At 40.9% G+C, this 16,841-nt stretch overlaps 1 protein-coding gene across 1 annotated transcript in view; it reads left to right on the top strand.

The window, feature by feature from the left end:
- The first annotated feature begins 1,515 nt into the window (after positions 1 to 1,515).
- Positions 1,516 to 16,841, top strand: part of LOC136864629 (GEL complex subunit OPTI) — a 91,995-nt gene continuing 76,669 nt past the window's right edge. Inside the window, exons 1-2 of the mRNA XM_067141875.2 lie at positions 1,516 to 1,705; positions 1,785 to 1,888. Coding sequence (XP_066997976.1) covers positions 1,604 to 1,705; positions 1,785 to 1,888 — 206 coding nt within the window. The 5' untranslated portion in view covers positions 1,516 to 1,603. The remainder of the gene's footprint in view (positions 1,706 to 1,784; positions 1,889 to 16,841) is intronic.

Genomic DNA, 16,841 nt, shown 5'->3' with positions numbered 1-16,841 from the left:
TACATTTAGACATCTCTTTAGTTTCTTTTCATTACTATGTCTTGTCTCTATAGCTGGACTGCAGTACACGTTTGTGATCACTGGAATGTGCTTTCTTATTAGTGCGCCATCAGTAGTTGTGAGAAGAGTTTGGGACTGCACCTCTATGCCCTTTACCAGGACTAGATCTATTGCGCTTCCTCCGTTGTGGCAGATGTATGTTTGCGTTTTCCGGTCATTCACTAATGTTAGTCCTACTTCAGTTAAGTATTCCAGAACTAACTCTGTTTTTCTGCTTGGTCTGTCTAAAGGCCGGTCTCCACTGATTAACATTTAACAACAACATGTTAAATGTTAAAAGTGTTAAATGTTAATTGGTGACACCATCAGCATGTTAAATGTTAAATGTCAAAAACTGTTTCATTTAACATTGTGTCCACACTTAATAAACATGTTAAACTTGACATCCTTTGTTTATATACAGGTAGTTCATCATATCAATTTATGGTAATACATTTAGATGGTGTCTAGTATTTTTAAATAACGACAATGGACTCAGATGAAGAGGAATTGGCCTTTGTTATTGCCACTGTTGCTTCTTGTTATGATTTAGAAATTCAGTTTTATTAGGCACATTTCCTCCCCTCACTCTGCTCATAGCTTCAAAAGCAAACCACTTTGAAGTACAGGGTACAAACTTCGTCCGCTCCCGACTACCGACTTTTCTGAACTTTCTGCAATTCTCGACTGTACTGGGAGCGGAGGGACGCTAGTTTTTTTTTTCGATTTACTCGCGGGAACAATTATAGATATTTTCGAGTTCCTGGAAACTGTCGGCTTTCTTCGCTTTATATCTGTATTCCTCTGATGAGACATCCCACAAATAAGGCCTTTCTATTATATCATTAATTAAGTCCAGAGTAATCTCCTTGCTCTACCCCATTTCTGACATTTTAGTAGTGCAGAGAGAACGACACACGTGCGTGTACTGTATTTGTAGCTTATAACAAAGAGAAGGAGTATTGCGGAGTGTTGTAATTATAATCCAACTTCATGAGGAGCACGTCGTTTGCATCGTTTAGGTTATGTGTTGGCATGGAAACATCATGGAAGTTGCCGAAGCTGTGCCGACAACGCACGAACAACGAATTGACTTGACATGTTTTCCACTTGGAGCGGAAAACACGCCAACATGTTAAAAGTGTTAACTCAACATTCTGAGTTAACATGCAAAGTCAATTGGAAGACACAATCACAATATACATGTCAACTGTAACATGTTAAATTTAACATGTTGGTGTTAAATGTTAAACAGTGGAGACCGGCCTTAAGGGGCAGTTAAAATCACCTGCTAAAATTACATTGGGGTTGTTAGTAATACTATCAAATGCTTTCTGAATGTTGTCTATTATATCTACTGAGCTGCAATCCGGTCTAAAGTATGCGCAGATGATGACTCCTATTCTTGTTCTTACTACCAATACAGTATAGTGTCTGGGTGAAATAACGAGCCCAAATCAACTTCACGAACAGAACAGAAGTAGCAGAAGAAGAAGAAGTTCTGTTTGGTTCTGCTGGCTCTCTCTCCTGGTTTTTATCATTCACGTTGTTCGCATAGCTTATAATGTTGCGGCAAAAGAATTACGAGAAACAAGCGACGTCCTCTAAAAGCCTGGAGTCCGTGTGGTCAAGAGCATTTATTTCAAATTCTGAGTGGCCGGACAAAGTAAATACAGTGGTAATTTATTGTATATATTTTAATATTTTTGTGGCTGTGTGAGGTTATGTTTGGTGATTTATTGCAGGAGGAGTTTCTAGACGTTATTTATTGGTCACGGCAAGCCTTGGGAATCGTCATAGGTCTATTGTGGGGCCTTATACCGCTGAAGGGATTGATTGCTTTATTATTGTGAGTATTTTTCGTGGTATATGGGAACCCGGGCTAATTGGAACATTATCATATTACAAAAAGTAATTGATGGTATTTCTGCATTCCCACACATTATAATGTGTTACTCAATTTGTGCAAGATTTTTTTTTGTGGCCCTATCAATTTTGTTTTTTATTTTCCTATACATGGTATATATAAATGTTAATGTTCTCATTACCGTGGGTTCACTTACTTAATTGCTTATTTTGGTGATCACCTTTGTAGTCTTAGAGTTCATCCGGCTTGTGCTCGGGTAAAATAGTGAGCTGTGTAGTGTATTTAATGTTATAATGATAGTTACAATCATAACCTTAAAAGGCTGTCTTACCTACTTTTGGAATGTATTTTCTTCAGGTCAGTTTTTGAATTAATTTTCTTTAAGTAGTTGGGAACCTTCTTGTATAGAGAGAATTGGATCAGATATGAACAATTTCTTGGCTCGTTGAGTAAATTTAAAAATTATTATTGTTAGTACTGGACTCCGGTAAAGATGAAGTCCACCTTCTATTTTGAGCGCTTAATTGTTCACCATGATTGAAAAGTTTGGTAGCTTGATGTGTATAAATTGATCTTAGGCAGTACATTGAGCTTATTTCTTTCAACTGGAGTGGTTTTTGTTGGTAGACTGAAAGATATGTATTTATTATTATTATTATTATTATTATTATTAATTCCTGTAAAGAGCAGTGTCTGCACATACTTATAAATCTAAGCATGGATTTGTTTTCCTTTTCTCTCTTTAGGAGTGGTTTTATCACATATTTTCGGTAAAACTCCAGCTCTGGAGACAAGCTTTTTTTTAAAGTTATAAGTAAGTGGAAATTAATTAAATTTCACTTGGAATGCATTTCAGAGGAGAGAGGATTATAATTTTACCTTCCGCAGCCCAGCACTTGCTACATTCAGCTGCGCGTGGAACGACTGTCGTTTGTTTACACGCTCGGGAAGGAAGTTGTCAAGAGGCGCTGAGTGCTGCCAACCTCTGTAGTTAGGTGGTAGTGATTATTGTTACAGTGGTTAGACCTATGGTCTGGATTGATTCTTGCTGTGCGGATGGTTAGGATAGGATCTGGACAAGACCCTTGGTCTGGACGGTTAAAAGCTGCAATGCGGCCCTAGGCCCCTAGTTTCGTGAGGTAACATGATTGGTCTGGATGGAAGACGATTTATCTAGACGGAAGATGATTTGTCTGGACAGTTAGGATTCTTGCCGTGGACAAGACCACTGGTCTGGACGGTTAGAAGCGGCCCTAGGCCCCTAGTTTCATGAGGAAACAAGATTGGTCCGGACGAAAGATGATTGGTCTGGACGGTTAGGATTCTTGCCACGGACAAGACGATTGGTCTGGACGGTTAGGATTCTTGCCACGGACAAGACCACTGGGCTGGACGGTTAGAAGCCGCGAAGCGGCCCCAGGCCACTAGTTTCGTGAGGAAACACGATTGGTCTGGACGGTTGGGATTCTTGCCGTGGACAGTACGATTGGTCTGGACGGTTAGGATTCTTGCCATGGACAAGACCATTGGTCTGGACGGTTGGAAGCCGCAAATCGGCCCTAGGCCTCTAGTTCCGTGTGGAAACACGATTGGCCTGACATGCGGACGGTTAGGATAGAACCTGGACAAGACCATTTAACGTAAGTATTAAATTAAATTACTGCTGTTGTGTATTTCACATTGTTTCCTTTACATGGTGTTTATTCTTTGTGCTTTTATTCAGCCAGGGTTGGTAACGCAATATATTTGTCAGCATTGATTGAATGACGTCGCATTCTGTTCAGGTTGACCAATGAGAATGCAAGTAGTTACTTTAGCCATGGCCGATGGCGGGTGCTGCTCTTAGTAGGTCATAAAATTAAATGTACTTCTCGTGGCGGGATAGTGGGTTCCTAGACATTGGAGTGAACACATCTCTCCTCTAAAAGGAATTCCAAGTAAGATTTGCATTATTTTCGCTTCGTTATAATGTTAAAAACTCTGGGCTGTGGAAGGAAAAGTTATACCAAGAGTTGTGTTCATTGTGATGTCCAGGAACCACTATCCCTCCCCAAGAACTACATTTACTTTTATAACCTAATGAAGAGTATTATATGCCATTTTCATTTCTGAAGAAGCTACTTGCATTCCTATTGGCCAGCGTAAAGTGGCACATGATCTCATTCCCGTCAATGAGGTTAATCACAATCTGTTACCAAACCCAGCACAATAAAAGTGCAAGAAAATGTAACATGTTAAGGAAACAATGTACAATACAGAACAGCAATAGAGTTATGTGTACCTTACGTTAATTTAGGCCTAGAGGAGGGTAGAATGTTGCTGCAGCCTTGAGGAATTCGTGCATCCGGACGTTTAAGGAGAGCGAGCTCTTGAGAGATTAAGCAAGATAACCGAGGAAAAATAGTTTCCTCTTGCCGAATCCCAGAACCGAGTAGCTCTCGTGTTTCAGATAACGCCACCGGTTTTCTATATTCTGCGTATGCACAGGAGGGTGATCCTATCCTAACCATCAGCACGGCAAGAACCAGTCCAGACCAATCATGTTCCTCATTAAACTAGAGGCCTAGGGCCGCTTCGCGGCTTGTGATATGGGGGCGTACGCCCCCAGAACCCCTTTGCTTGTCCCTATATCACTGGTTTTGTCCAGATCCTATCCTAACCATCTGCACGGCAAGAACAAGTCCTCACCAATCGTGTAACAATCACCACCACCAGCTATCGAAGCACCACTCACTCATTAGTTCCTAAGTACAGAGTTTGGCAGCACAGAGCACTGCTTGACACCTTCCTTCCCGAGAAGGTCGCGGGCGTATAAACAAACGACAGTCGTTCCGCGTGTGTGAAAGTCTTATCTACAGGGCTAAAGTAACGATCAGGGAACGGATTTATGTGTAAATACATATCTCTTTAGGAAGCTAAAATTTATTATATTTTGCTTTATCTATACGAATAATGACGTGTGGAGTTGAAAAATGGAGTATTCATTTTCCATATTTTTCCATATTTTGGAGTCTAGTACATATGTTCCATATTCTTTGTCATTAAAATCAATATAGTCCATATTTTGGCTAAAAAGTATTAATTAGCAGTCCTCTCAGTAATAGAGAAATAAATTAAAAATCTATATTTGAAAAATTAATATTTTAACTGGTGTGCAGGTCATTATCATGCCTGTCCACGTCTGGGCTGATAGAATAAGCTGATAAGCGGTGCGAAGAAAGAGAGGGGTTGAGCCCGGAAGTGGTGGAGATCAGCCAGTCAGTACCGTGACTATCTGAATCACACTTTCAGCACTGATAAGGTGCATTACATACCATCGACTGTTTTTTTTTTTTTTTTTTTTTTGCTTTACGTCGCACCGACACAGATACGTATTATGGCGACGATGGGACAGGGAAGGGCTAGGAGTGGGAAGGAAGCGGCCGTGGCCTTAATTAAGGTACAGCCCCAGCATTTGCCTGGTGTGAAAATGGGACAGTGGGTTTCGAACCTACTATCTCCCGAATACTGGCCGCACTTAAGCGACTGCAGCTATCGAGCTTGGTCGACTGTGTTTGTGCCATAATTTTGTAACTAGGGAAATCTCATTCATCGACGATATGCTAGTGGTTTCCGGTTTAGTTTGTAATACGGGCATTCCCTTCGATTGCTTCATAACTCCATCTACTGTAGTTCACTACCAGTCATTCACAGATTGAATTAGCAGTCAGACGGATCATAGTGTTCTTGTATGTTCAGTGTGTGCAGTTGTATATTGATATTCATTGAAGACATTAACGTTGTTACAATATGCCTAAAGTAGCTCAGTCAACCAGTTTAAAATTGAAAAGTTAACTTATCAGAATTTAAAGAAGATGGTTTATCAACTGACAGTAAGATATTATTTTGTAATTTGTGTCATTGTACAGTTACATCTACTCAAAGGTTCCTTGTGCATCAGCACGTTTCAACCAGTAAACACCAGGCTAACAAACAACGATATTCCTAGCAGAGACATTTGTTTCTGACACAACCAGCAACTTCCAGTGTAACGTCTGAGTTCAACACCGATCTCCACCGTGCTCTCATCTCTGCTGACATACCTCTCTTCAAACTGAATAATCAGTGCTTCAGGGAATTCCTCGAGAAATATACTAAACAATCCATCCCGGATGAGTCAACGTTCAGAAAAACATACTGTTCAGCCATATACTATGAAACTGTTCGGAAGATAAGGCAAGAGATTAAAGGCGGTCCAATTTGGGTTTCTATTGATGAGACAACAGGCAAAGAAGGCAGGCTGATTGGCAACGTAATAATTGGTTTGTTAAGCGAAGATTATTGTAAACGGATTTTCTTACTCTGTGATGTTCTAGAAAAGTGCAATAAAAAAAATATAGCAAAACTGTTTAATGAGGGTATGGGTATCCTCCGGCCACAGGGTGTTAAAGTGGTACTTTTTATTAGCGATGCCGCACCTTATATGATAAAAGCCGGAGAAGCATTATGTGTTGTATATCCTAAGATGACTCATTTAACATGTGTAGCACATGCTTTTCATCATGTGGCAGAAGTGGTAAGAGGCAGTTACCCCAAAGTAGATTTATTGATTTTGTCAGTGAAAATGTTTTTTCTCAAAGCCCACAGAAGAGTTCATCTTTTGAAAGAAATGTATCCAGAGATTCCATTGCCGCCTAAGCCACTTCTAACTAGGTGGGGTACGTGGCTGCAAGCAGTTGAATACTATGTTGAATATATACACTGTATTAAGAATGTTCTGCATGCCATGGACTCTGAAGGTACAGCCTCAATTGAAGACGCAAAAACAGTTGTTTGTGATACAAGTGTGAGAAATGACTTATGTTACATTCAGCATAATTTTTCATGCATCACAAAAACACTGAAAACGCTCCAAACCTCACATCTTTCACTTTCTGAAAGTTGTGAAATTGTGAATAAAACTGTGGAACAACTGAATCGTGGTACAGGTAAAGTTGCAGATGTAGCAAACATGAAGATGACTACTGTACTTTCAAAGAACCCTGGATATGAAGAAATGACAAAGGTTGCTGCAATGCTGTGTTGAGATTTAAGTGTAAAATTAACATTGGATTTAACCCCAGCAGATATTGTGAAGTTGAATTATGCCCCCATTACCTCTTCCTATGTTGAACGCAATTTCAATCAATATAAATCTGTCCTTAGAGATAATAGGAAAAGATTCACTTTTCAGCACTTAAAACATTTTGTAATCCATTGTTTTGGTAACAGAGAATAAAAGATTGTGTGTTCTTCAAATATATTAAAATGAGAAGTGCAACATTATGTTTCATGTAGATCTACTTTGTTTAGCTTCTTTAAACTTGGATATTAAATAGAAATTAATGTTATATGTGTAATTTTAAGTCCATATATCTTCTTCTTTATCAGTTTACCTTAAGTCCATATATCTTCTTCTTTATCTGTTTACCCTCCAAGGTCGGTTTTTCCCTCGGACTAAGCGAGGGATCCCACCTCTGCCGCCTCAAGGGCTGTATCGTGGAGCTTCAGACTCTAGGTCGGGATACTGAAACTGGGGAGGATGACCAGTACCTCGCCTAGGCGGCCTCACCTGCTGTGCTGAACAGGGGCCTTGCGGTGGGGTGGGAAGAGTGGAAGGGATAGACAGAGAAGAGGGAAGGAAGCGGCCATGGCCTGAAGTTGGGTACCATCCCGGCATTTTGCTGGAGGGGAAGTGGGAAACTACGGAAAACCACGTCCAGGATGGCTGAAGGGGGGAATCCAACGCACTTCTACTCAGTTGACCTCCCAAGGCTGAGTGGACCCCGTTCCAGCCCTCGTACCACTTTTCAAATTTTGTGGCAGAGCCGGGAATCTAACCCGGGCCTCCGGGGGTAGCAGCTAATCACACTAACCACTACACCAAATTAGGCGGGTGAGGAAAACTGCGCTGTGGTCAGATATGGGAACGGCAAAGCGACAGATGGTCGAGAGTCGCTTACCTTCGAGCACAGATTGGCAACGCTGATCGTACAGTGCTGTGTAGTTGAATCCCATCTGCTCCAGACCACCTTACCTGAGTCATTCGCTGTCATGCATCTGTTGAGCTCGCATCGTAAGTGCAGTTAAAATGGATAGTGAATGTGAATTGATTTGAGCTCAAGTCAAGACAGAAGTGGCAGAGAGGACCAAGACATAATAAAGGACGTAGAAAAATTCATGTCAGAAGCCATCAACTGTGAGACTGCTGCAGATTGGGAAAAGTGCTTCAATCATGCGGAAAATCTTCAAACAGACAATTGGGCCAAGGAAATAGTAAGGGACGAAAGAATGGAGCCATTCATCATCAGTGTAAATGACGACTCGACAGATAGTGAGATGTGTGATGACGGTGACTAAGAAATCTTAGACTGCCTTGAAGCTAGAAACAGATTCTTAATTCATTGTAAATTAATGTTAACCTATTCTCTTAAGTAGTTCTTTTTCCATATTACTCAGTATAATATACAGTATTCAGATATTTAAAGTTATAATGTAATAAAACTGATACGGATTAATATGTAATCCGAAAGTATTTAAGGCATCCTGCAGCCTGTGCTGGTGCGTGTGTCCCAAACTGCCTCAGCCAGCGACATTTACATGATCGCTTTTCAGGCCATTTTCCAGGAAAACTACAAAACTCATGGAAATATGTTTCAGATAAAAAATATGTCAGGCAGTTTTTTACACTTTTCCCGCAGACAAAATTTTATTGGCTGAAGAAATAAAAACTTGGCCGCTTACTGAAATTTTCAATACATGATTCTACGGATTTAAATTTGCACGTTCAAGATTTTATTTTTAATAGTTATTTGAAGTGCTTTATATGGAAAATAGTTATACCACTGAAATCAGCAGTCTTTTCTGAAGCTTGTAGTATAATTTGTTTTGAAATGTTATATGAAGTAACATCAGGAGCTTGAGAGAGAACAACTTGCCTCGCTCTCCGAAATGATGTGTTCAGTTAGACATTTCTTCGCCAGTTGCTACATAACCTTGGCAACAGCGTAATTCCTCTAACCCGCCTAATTTGGTGGCCACGGCAATAAATATATATGTACATATTTCATTAATTATTAGTACATATAAATCCGTTCTCTGGTAATGATGGAAGGATATATTGGCTATTGGGTGTTTCTGTGGTGGTTGGTGGTATGATGCATTATGTAAATATAATAAGGAATGTGTTGGGACGCTGATCACTCGCTGAAGGATCCTGACAGTGTTCTGCTTTGCTATCCAAATAATAATAATAATAATAATAATCATCATCAAATGGCCTCGACTACCGTTGTGCAGCTCTTCTGAAGTGGTGCTGTCTAGGCAACATGCCCACCTTTTTTGATATTCCAATTGTGCTGTTTAGCAGCAAAAACGGAATTCTACTTGAATGGATACTTTGGCTGAGTTAACTTCTGTCGGGTGTGATTGCATGGCGCCAACTTGCCGATGACGGCATGGAGTGTCAAGATGTTTGACCATCCTTCAAAATTCAAATATCCCAGCCAGCATCAAACCCACAAACTTCAGATAATGAGTCAGACTCTCTACCACTGATCCACCAAGACATTTGCTATAAAAATGAAAAGTGTGTAATATTTTGAGAAAAGTATTATCATATAAGTTACAGAGAATATGGTACTGTGAATAGTGATTGAAATTATCTGTAAGAGACAGAGAAGCTACATTTTTACTTTACAGCATTTTGTCTGAAGTATTAAATTATACGTGACTTAATATACAGTATAAGGGGCAGTCAAATGAAAACCGAACATCCGCTACAATGTGATCATGGAATAGTTTTATTCAAAAGTAATTACCAAAAGTATTAATACATTCATCCCACTAGGTGACAAGACAATCAATTCCAGTTTTCTAGAAAGGGGTAGATCGCTGACTGTTTTGTGCCGAGCCATGTTTATTTTCACATAAAAACATAAGAATAACAAGATCCAAATAAAATAAATAACAATCCAAAGAACGTGTATCAATCTTAGATCGCAGAACAAATTACGTAACCAGAATCAATAAATCTTCAAATAAATAACAAGGAAGGAACATACAAGAGCAAGAAAATGGTTCAGGATATTTGAAAAGTTAAAAGAACAATTTAAAATGATACTGAACAAATTATTCTTGAGGAAACACACAAAGTTTTGTAATAGCACATTTGCACACACTCTTTGGAGTGCACACTGATACAACATGGACTTGCCCATCAGCCCCAGGCAACTTGGCAGGTTAGATCCTGGCTCAGTCCGGTGGTATTTGAAGGTGCTCAAATACGTCAGCCTCGTGTCGGTAGATTTACTGGCACGTAAGAGAACTCCTGCGGGTCTAAATTCCGGCACCTCGGCGTCTCCGAAAACCGTAAAAGAGTAGTTAGTGGGGCGTAAAACAAATTACATTAATTATTATTATCAGCCCCAGGATGAACCATGTCAATTACTTCACAAGTGGGGGTAAATTGTCCTCCTTCACGATTACCAATGTACCAGCTTGTAGACTGGGTAGTCTTGTAGACCATTTACTGCGTTGCTGAAGTTGAGACATATAGTCGCTAGACCATCTTTTCCACACCTGTTGTCTGCATCGCTGAATGAGTTCCCATCTTGACAAACGTGACACTGGACCTGGAAACAAATCTCACTCCGGCATGGAAATAAGAGGTTCACCTACTAAGAAGTGGCCAGGTGTTAAGAAGGAAAATTCATCAGTGCTGTTAGGTAAAGGAGTGATGGGTCTGGAATTGAGGCAAGCTTCAATCTGTCTGAGGAGTGTGTACATTTCTTCAAATGTCAGAACTGTGTTCCCCACTACTCTCCTTAAATGGTACTTCACTGATTTTATCCCAGCTTCCCACAATCCACCAAAGTGTGGTGCTTAAGTGGGGGACAAAATGCCACTCAATTCCTTCTTGAGAGGCAAAGGCCAGTACTTCACTTTGATGATTCCGTGACTTAAATAGAACATGCAATTCCTTGAGTTCATTTTTTGCACCCACGAAGCAGGTGGCATTGTGGCACTACATCTACCTCTCCGTGCTAAAAATCTTCGTAGTGCAGCCATGAAAGCCTCTCTAGTAAGACTGCTCACCAACTGAAGGTGAATTGCTTTAATAGCCAAGCATACAAATAAGGCAATATAACATTTTATCTTCACCTTTCTGCATACCATGCCTTGCTTGATGTACGTAGGTGGATCAAAAGGTTAGTTGCACTAACGCGCTGCAGCAGCGCGCTGTGTGTCGCAAACGTGGGCACAGCGGAGAAAGGGACAGGCACTGTCCACACATCTGTTAGGCAGGTCGCTGTGGTGTCTCGTCTAGTATTGTGTGAATAGTGGCCAAATGCAATGGCGCGTCAACTGGACGTTCACTCCAAATATGAGGTGCGTGCGACAATCCGATTCATATGGGGCTAAAGAAAGAATTGCACGGATATTTATCGTGAAATTAGTGCTGTGTATGGGGAGCGGGCCATTTCCCGGCAAGGTATCGTAAAGTGGTGTCAGCAATTTGAAGCCGGACGCACGGATATCACGGATAACCATCGCGAAGCCAGGCCCGCAACATCCAGGACCCGTGCAAAGTTCAACAGTGTGAATGCGATCATTAGACAGAACCGGCGCATTAAACTGAGAGAAATTGCGACGCAACTGAACATGTCGTATGGCAGTGTGTTCGCCATTGTTCACGAGGACCTTGGATATCGTAAGCTGTGTCAAAGATGGGTCCCACGTCTTCTCACCGATGAGCACAAGGACAACGTTTCCAATCCTCCCTGGCATTTTTGCAACGCTATCCCCCAGACGGCAACAGGTTTCTGCGGTGAATCGTCACAGGCGACGAAACGTGGGTCCACCACTTCACCTCCTAAACGAAGCGAACATCAATGGAATGGGTGCACCCCTCATCACCACAACGAAAGAAGACAGAGGTTCAGCCGGTAAGGTTATGGCGACAGTGTTCTTTGACATGGAGGGTTTGCTGCACGTGGAATTCATGCCGAAAGGAACGATGATCAATGTGGCTTCGTATTGTCAAACGTTGCACCGGTTGCGTAAAGCGATTAAAGAGAAGCTCCGGGGGAAATTGAGCGCCGGTGTGATTTTGTTGCTCTGTAATGCAACACCTCACAAGGCCTGCCAAACGAGAGAACTGCTGCAGCGTTTCAAGTGGGAGTTCTGGCAACATCCACCCTACAGTCCCGACCTAGTGCCATGTGACTTTCATCTGTTCGGTAAGCTCAAAATGGAGCTCGGTGGTCAACGTTTCCAGACCGATGAGGAGGTGAAGGCCGCTGTCTCCGAATGATTGCAGAACGCTGGAGGAAATTTCTATGCATCCGGCAATGGCAAGTTGGTTGTGTGTTCGCAGAAATGTTTGGAGTCTCTTGGAAACTATGTGGAAAAGTGACGTTACAGTGTGTGTCGTTATAGTCGTGTTGCTGTTGTATAGGTGGTGTAATAAATGGCCATAACTGGGAAGTGCAACTTATTTTCTGATCTGCCCTCGTACAATGGTCCACCATAGTCTATACCACAATTAAAAAATGGCTACTTGGTTCAACTCTTACAGGAGACAACTGACCCATGGGCTGTTCTGTTGTAGTAGCCTTCAGTCTGAAACAACGACGGCATTTATGGATGGTCTTTCGGATGACAGATTGCCCGTTGGGTATCCAAAAGCGTTGTCTTAGAGATGCAAGGAGCAGTTGAGGGCCGGCATTTAATAACCTTTGATGTTCGTACAATATCAACAGTTTTGTTACATGGTGCTTTGGAGGCATTATCAATGGATGTCGTTGATCATAGGGTGCTGATGAATTCTCTAACCTACTGCCCACCCTGAGCACATTATTGGCCAGCATTTTGATGTCTTTATGATAAGTACTTAGCTGAGCAGTATGGACAATGACGTTCGTAGATTTATTAAGCTCTGTGGTTGTCAGACTTCCAGTCAGACATTGTCTCGTATCACTGCATTTGAGATTGTATATAAATCTTAGAACATATGCCAGGGTTTGCAATAACCTTGTCCATAAGGAGAAATAATTCAGGTGTTCCCATGGCAAATGCAAGGAAAGTAGACTGATACTAACATGTTTTCTTTCTGGCACTTCCTTTGCTTCATTTTCTTGTAATTCTGGCCAAGTGGTTTGAGATTCCTTAAACCATGAACGTCCCGCCCACAACAGCCGAGTTAGCTTCAAATTTTGAGGATCAACTCCTCTTGAAATGACGTTGGCAGGGATATCTTGAGTAGGAACATGTCTCCAATTCTTTGTAGCAGACAGCTCTTGTATTTCAGAAACACGATTTCCCACATATGTCTTCCATGAGTTAGGTGGTCCAGCTATCCAAGCTGAGACTATATTAGAATCAGTCCAATAGAATTCATGATCTCTGTCTTTGATAGCAGTCTTCACTTTCTTCATTAACCTAGCTAGGAGTAAGGCATCACGCAGCTCAAGACTTGGCAAGGATACTTTTCTCCGTGGTTCTACTTGAGATTTTGCAGTTAACAATGAATCAGTTGTCTCTTTTGGTGTGTACACATTGCAAGTAAATGCAAGCACCATAGGCTTGCTCTGAAGCATCTGAAAATCCATGAAGCTCTGTACAGGTGCTATTACTACTTCCAAGAACATAACGAGGAATGTGTATATGATTAAGAGATGAAAGTGTATTGTGTATTTGCTGCCACTGTTCTTGGAGCTCATCACGTAATGTTTCATCCCGGTTTACTCGTAATTCCCACAAATGTTGAAGAATTATTTTACATCTTAGTATGACAAGACCTAGTAAGCCAAATGGGTCATATATTGCGGCTACGCTGGCCAGTATTTTCCGTTTTGTCGAGTTTTTTTTTTTGTATGCATAGAGGCGACAAATTGGATTTGATCACTCGATGGGTGCCATAACAACCAAGGGTTCTTCTTTACTGTCAAGACTCCATGGAAGTCTAGTTTCTTGAAATTCCTTAGGGATGGCTTCAGTGATCTTGGGGTGGTTGGCACACCATTTTCGAAGTGTGAAACCCCTGCTGTGAAGCAATCTCACCAACTCCTTTTGCAGCTCAACTGCGTTTTGAATTGTGTCCACTCCTGTAAGTAGGTCGTCCACGTAAAAGTCTCTCTTCAGGATTTCTGCAGCCCAAGGATATACTTCTTGTTCGTCATGAGCCAGCTGCACAAGACGCCTGGTTGCCAGAAAAGGTGCTGCTGCAGTACCGTATGTCACAGTGTTCAATTTATAGATTTTGATAGGTTCTTGATATGAGCTTCTCCAAATTATTCTTTGCAGATCTTGATCTTCTGGATGCATCTTTATTCCTCTGTACATTTTTTCAATGTCTGCAGTGAGAGCATATCTATGCATTCTAAATCTTAAAATAATGGAAAACAAGTCTTCTTGTACTGTTGGGCCCACCATCAGAATATCATTTAATGAGAGGGAATTAGTAGATTTAGCTGACGCATTGAATACTACACGAAGTTTTGTGGTGGTACTATCTTCCTTGATAACAGTGTGATGTGGAATGTAGTACGATGATTGACTCGGCCAAATTTTTTCAATGGGTTCCATGTGACCTAATGCAGAATATTCATTCATGAACTCACCATAGGATTTCCTCATGGATGATTGGGGCTTCAGTCTCCTTTCCATATTTTTGAAACAACGCATGGCATTGTTGAAGGAATCTCCAAGATGTTCTGGCTGGGTTTGAAAAGGCAATTTCACCATATGTCTTCCCATTTCATCTCGAGTCGTGTGTTTCATAAAATGTTCTTCAGAGAGTGGAGGACCTTGAAACTCTTCTTGTTGCCAGAAACGTTCCATCTTAGTATGAAGAGAGTCATGAATTGCTACACAACTTATAGCGGCAGACTTTTTCTGACTCATGTTTGTAGTAGGTATGCAACCTGCCAGCACCCAACCAAATACAGTATTCTGGATGGTAGGATGTCCTTCTTGGGTGAACTGGCCTGGACGCAAAACTTCAAGAAATACGCTCGCTCCTAGCAGTAGGTCAGTTTCTCCCGGTTCATTGAATCTTGGATCTGCCAAGCTAATGTCAGAAGGTAAATGCCAATCTGTACAGTCGATGTGAGAAGAAAGAAGCTGTCCAGTAATTGTAGGCAAAACTGAACATACAATATGGCAGCTGTAATCATACATCCTAGATGAAATGTGAATTTGGAGTTGCTAATTCCTTGAATAGAAACGTGGAGTTGACTGAGAGCTAATCCTCATTTATCAGCAAGCTTTTTCAACATGAAGTTCGTCTGTGAGGCACTATCCAGAAGAGTGCGACAGTCATGAGTGCGACCTTGGCTGTCAGTAACCCTGATAATTGCAGTTGATAGCAACACTTCACAGGTGTGGTAATTTCCCTTTAAAGAACAATATGGTTGTTGTTGGGAAATGTTACCGGTATCCTTGTGTAGTAATGTATGATGCTTTTTGTTTCACAGTTTGCAGTTTCGAGAGGAACAGTGGCTGGTTTGATGACCATTCTTCAAGCAATTGTAACAAAGCTTATGCCGTTTTACATACTCTGATTTGTCTTTAATTCCCATATCCCTAAATTTTAAGCACTGGATTAAGACATGAGGAGCATCACAGAGGTTACACGTTGATGATTTGGTCACAAAGGCGTGCCCTACACTTTCCTTCTTACTACTGCTGTATCTGGTTCCTTGGGATTGTCTTTCATTCATTAGTTTATTAGTGTTGACTAGCTCTAAAGTTTGACAAGTACTTCCAAGGAATAATATTAGTTCTTTCAACTTAGGATATGGTTGGCCTGAGGTTTTGACCTCCCATTGTTTTCGAAGACTAACACTGATTCGTTCCAAAATGTAATGTGACATTATAATTTCATGTAAAGGGGTTTGAACCTTCATTACTTAAATGGCACTTTAATTACTGCACGTTTGGTTTATTAATGCCCTCAGCTCCTTTGTATGATCACTCTTGACAGAGGGCAACGATAACAACTGTCTAACATGCATATTCAGAATCAACCTAGGACTGTTGTATTGGTTACAGATCAATTCCCATGCTAATTTGAAGTTATTCTGTGTAACTGGTAAATTCTCTATCAACTTATGTGGCTCATCTGATAAGCACGACAGTAAATAGTGATACCTCTTAACACATGGGTGACGGACCCCGAGAAATCTCATAGTACGCTCGCCAGTGGTAGGTGACGGGCCCCGAGAAATCTGTTTTATTCACGACATTGTTTTCGGTCTTCCTGTCACATCTCTTGGCCATATCTTGAACTATTTCGGACGTGCACATTGAGTAGAATAAATCGTAGATGTATATCTGCCACTTTTCTTTTATTCACGACCTCTTTTATTCTTTGATTTAGTTTCGAAACGTCAACTTCCTTTCTGCCGGTTCAGTCAATGACAAGATGGAGCGCCCGCGGAATACAGTGTTAGCTGACGACGATATTTTAGAAGAATTATATGCCAATGATCGTTCAAATGGAAATAGTCTAATGAATTAGTGGAAACTGAATGTGAGAGTGATAGCGGTAGTGACATTCAAGCCTCTACAGGCCGTAATTTACCTAGTGTACTTATTTATTCAAGTGATTCTGACAACAACGATGTAAACATTAATGATGTGTTAGGAATTGACGCTGAATATGGTTTTGTAAAGGCAGATCCACTATTACTAGTGGCATTGGAGAGTACCCATACCAACTTTAAAGATAAAATATTGACTGGTTTAATATTTATTTACTTTTTATAATCAAGTGCATCCTAGTATGCTTAGTAGAAAAATGTCCGGTCCACAGGGTATGTGACAAGCTCAAGCATCTGGTCAGTAATGTGTTAATATCTGTCAGGGCATCATTATCAATTACTAAACTTTTAAACGTATCATGAAAATGCAT

The sequence above is a fragment of the Anabrus simplex genome, chromosome 2, assembly GCF_040414725.1.
Source record: "Anabrus simplex isolate iqAnaSimp1 chromosome 2, ASM4041472v1, whole genome shotgun sequence".
Lineage (NCBI taxonomy): Eukaryota > Metazoa > Arthropoda > Insecta > Orthoptera > Tettigoniidae > Anabrus > Anabrus simplex.
Note: the sequence above shows the minus strand (reverse complement) of the source record. Positions and strands in the feature narration are given on the sequence as shown.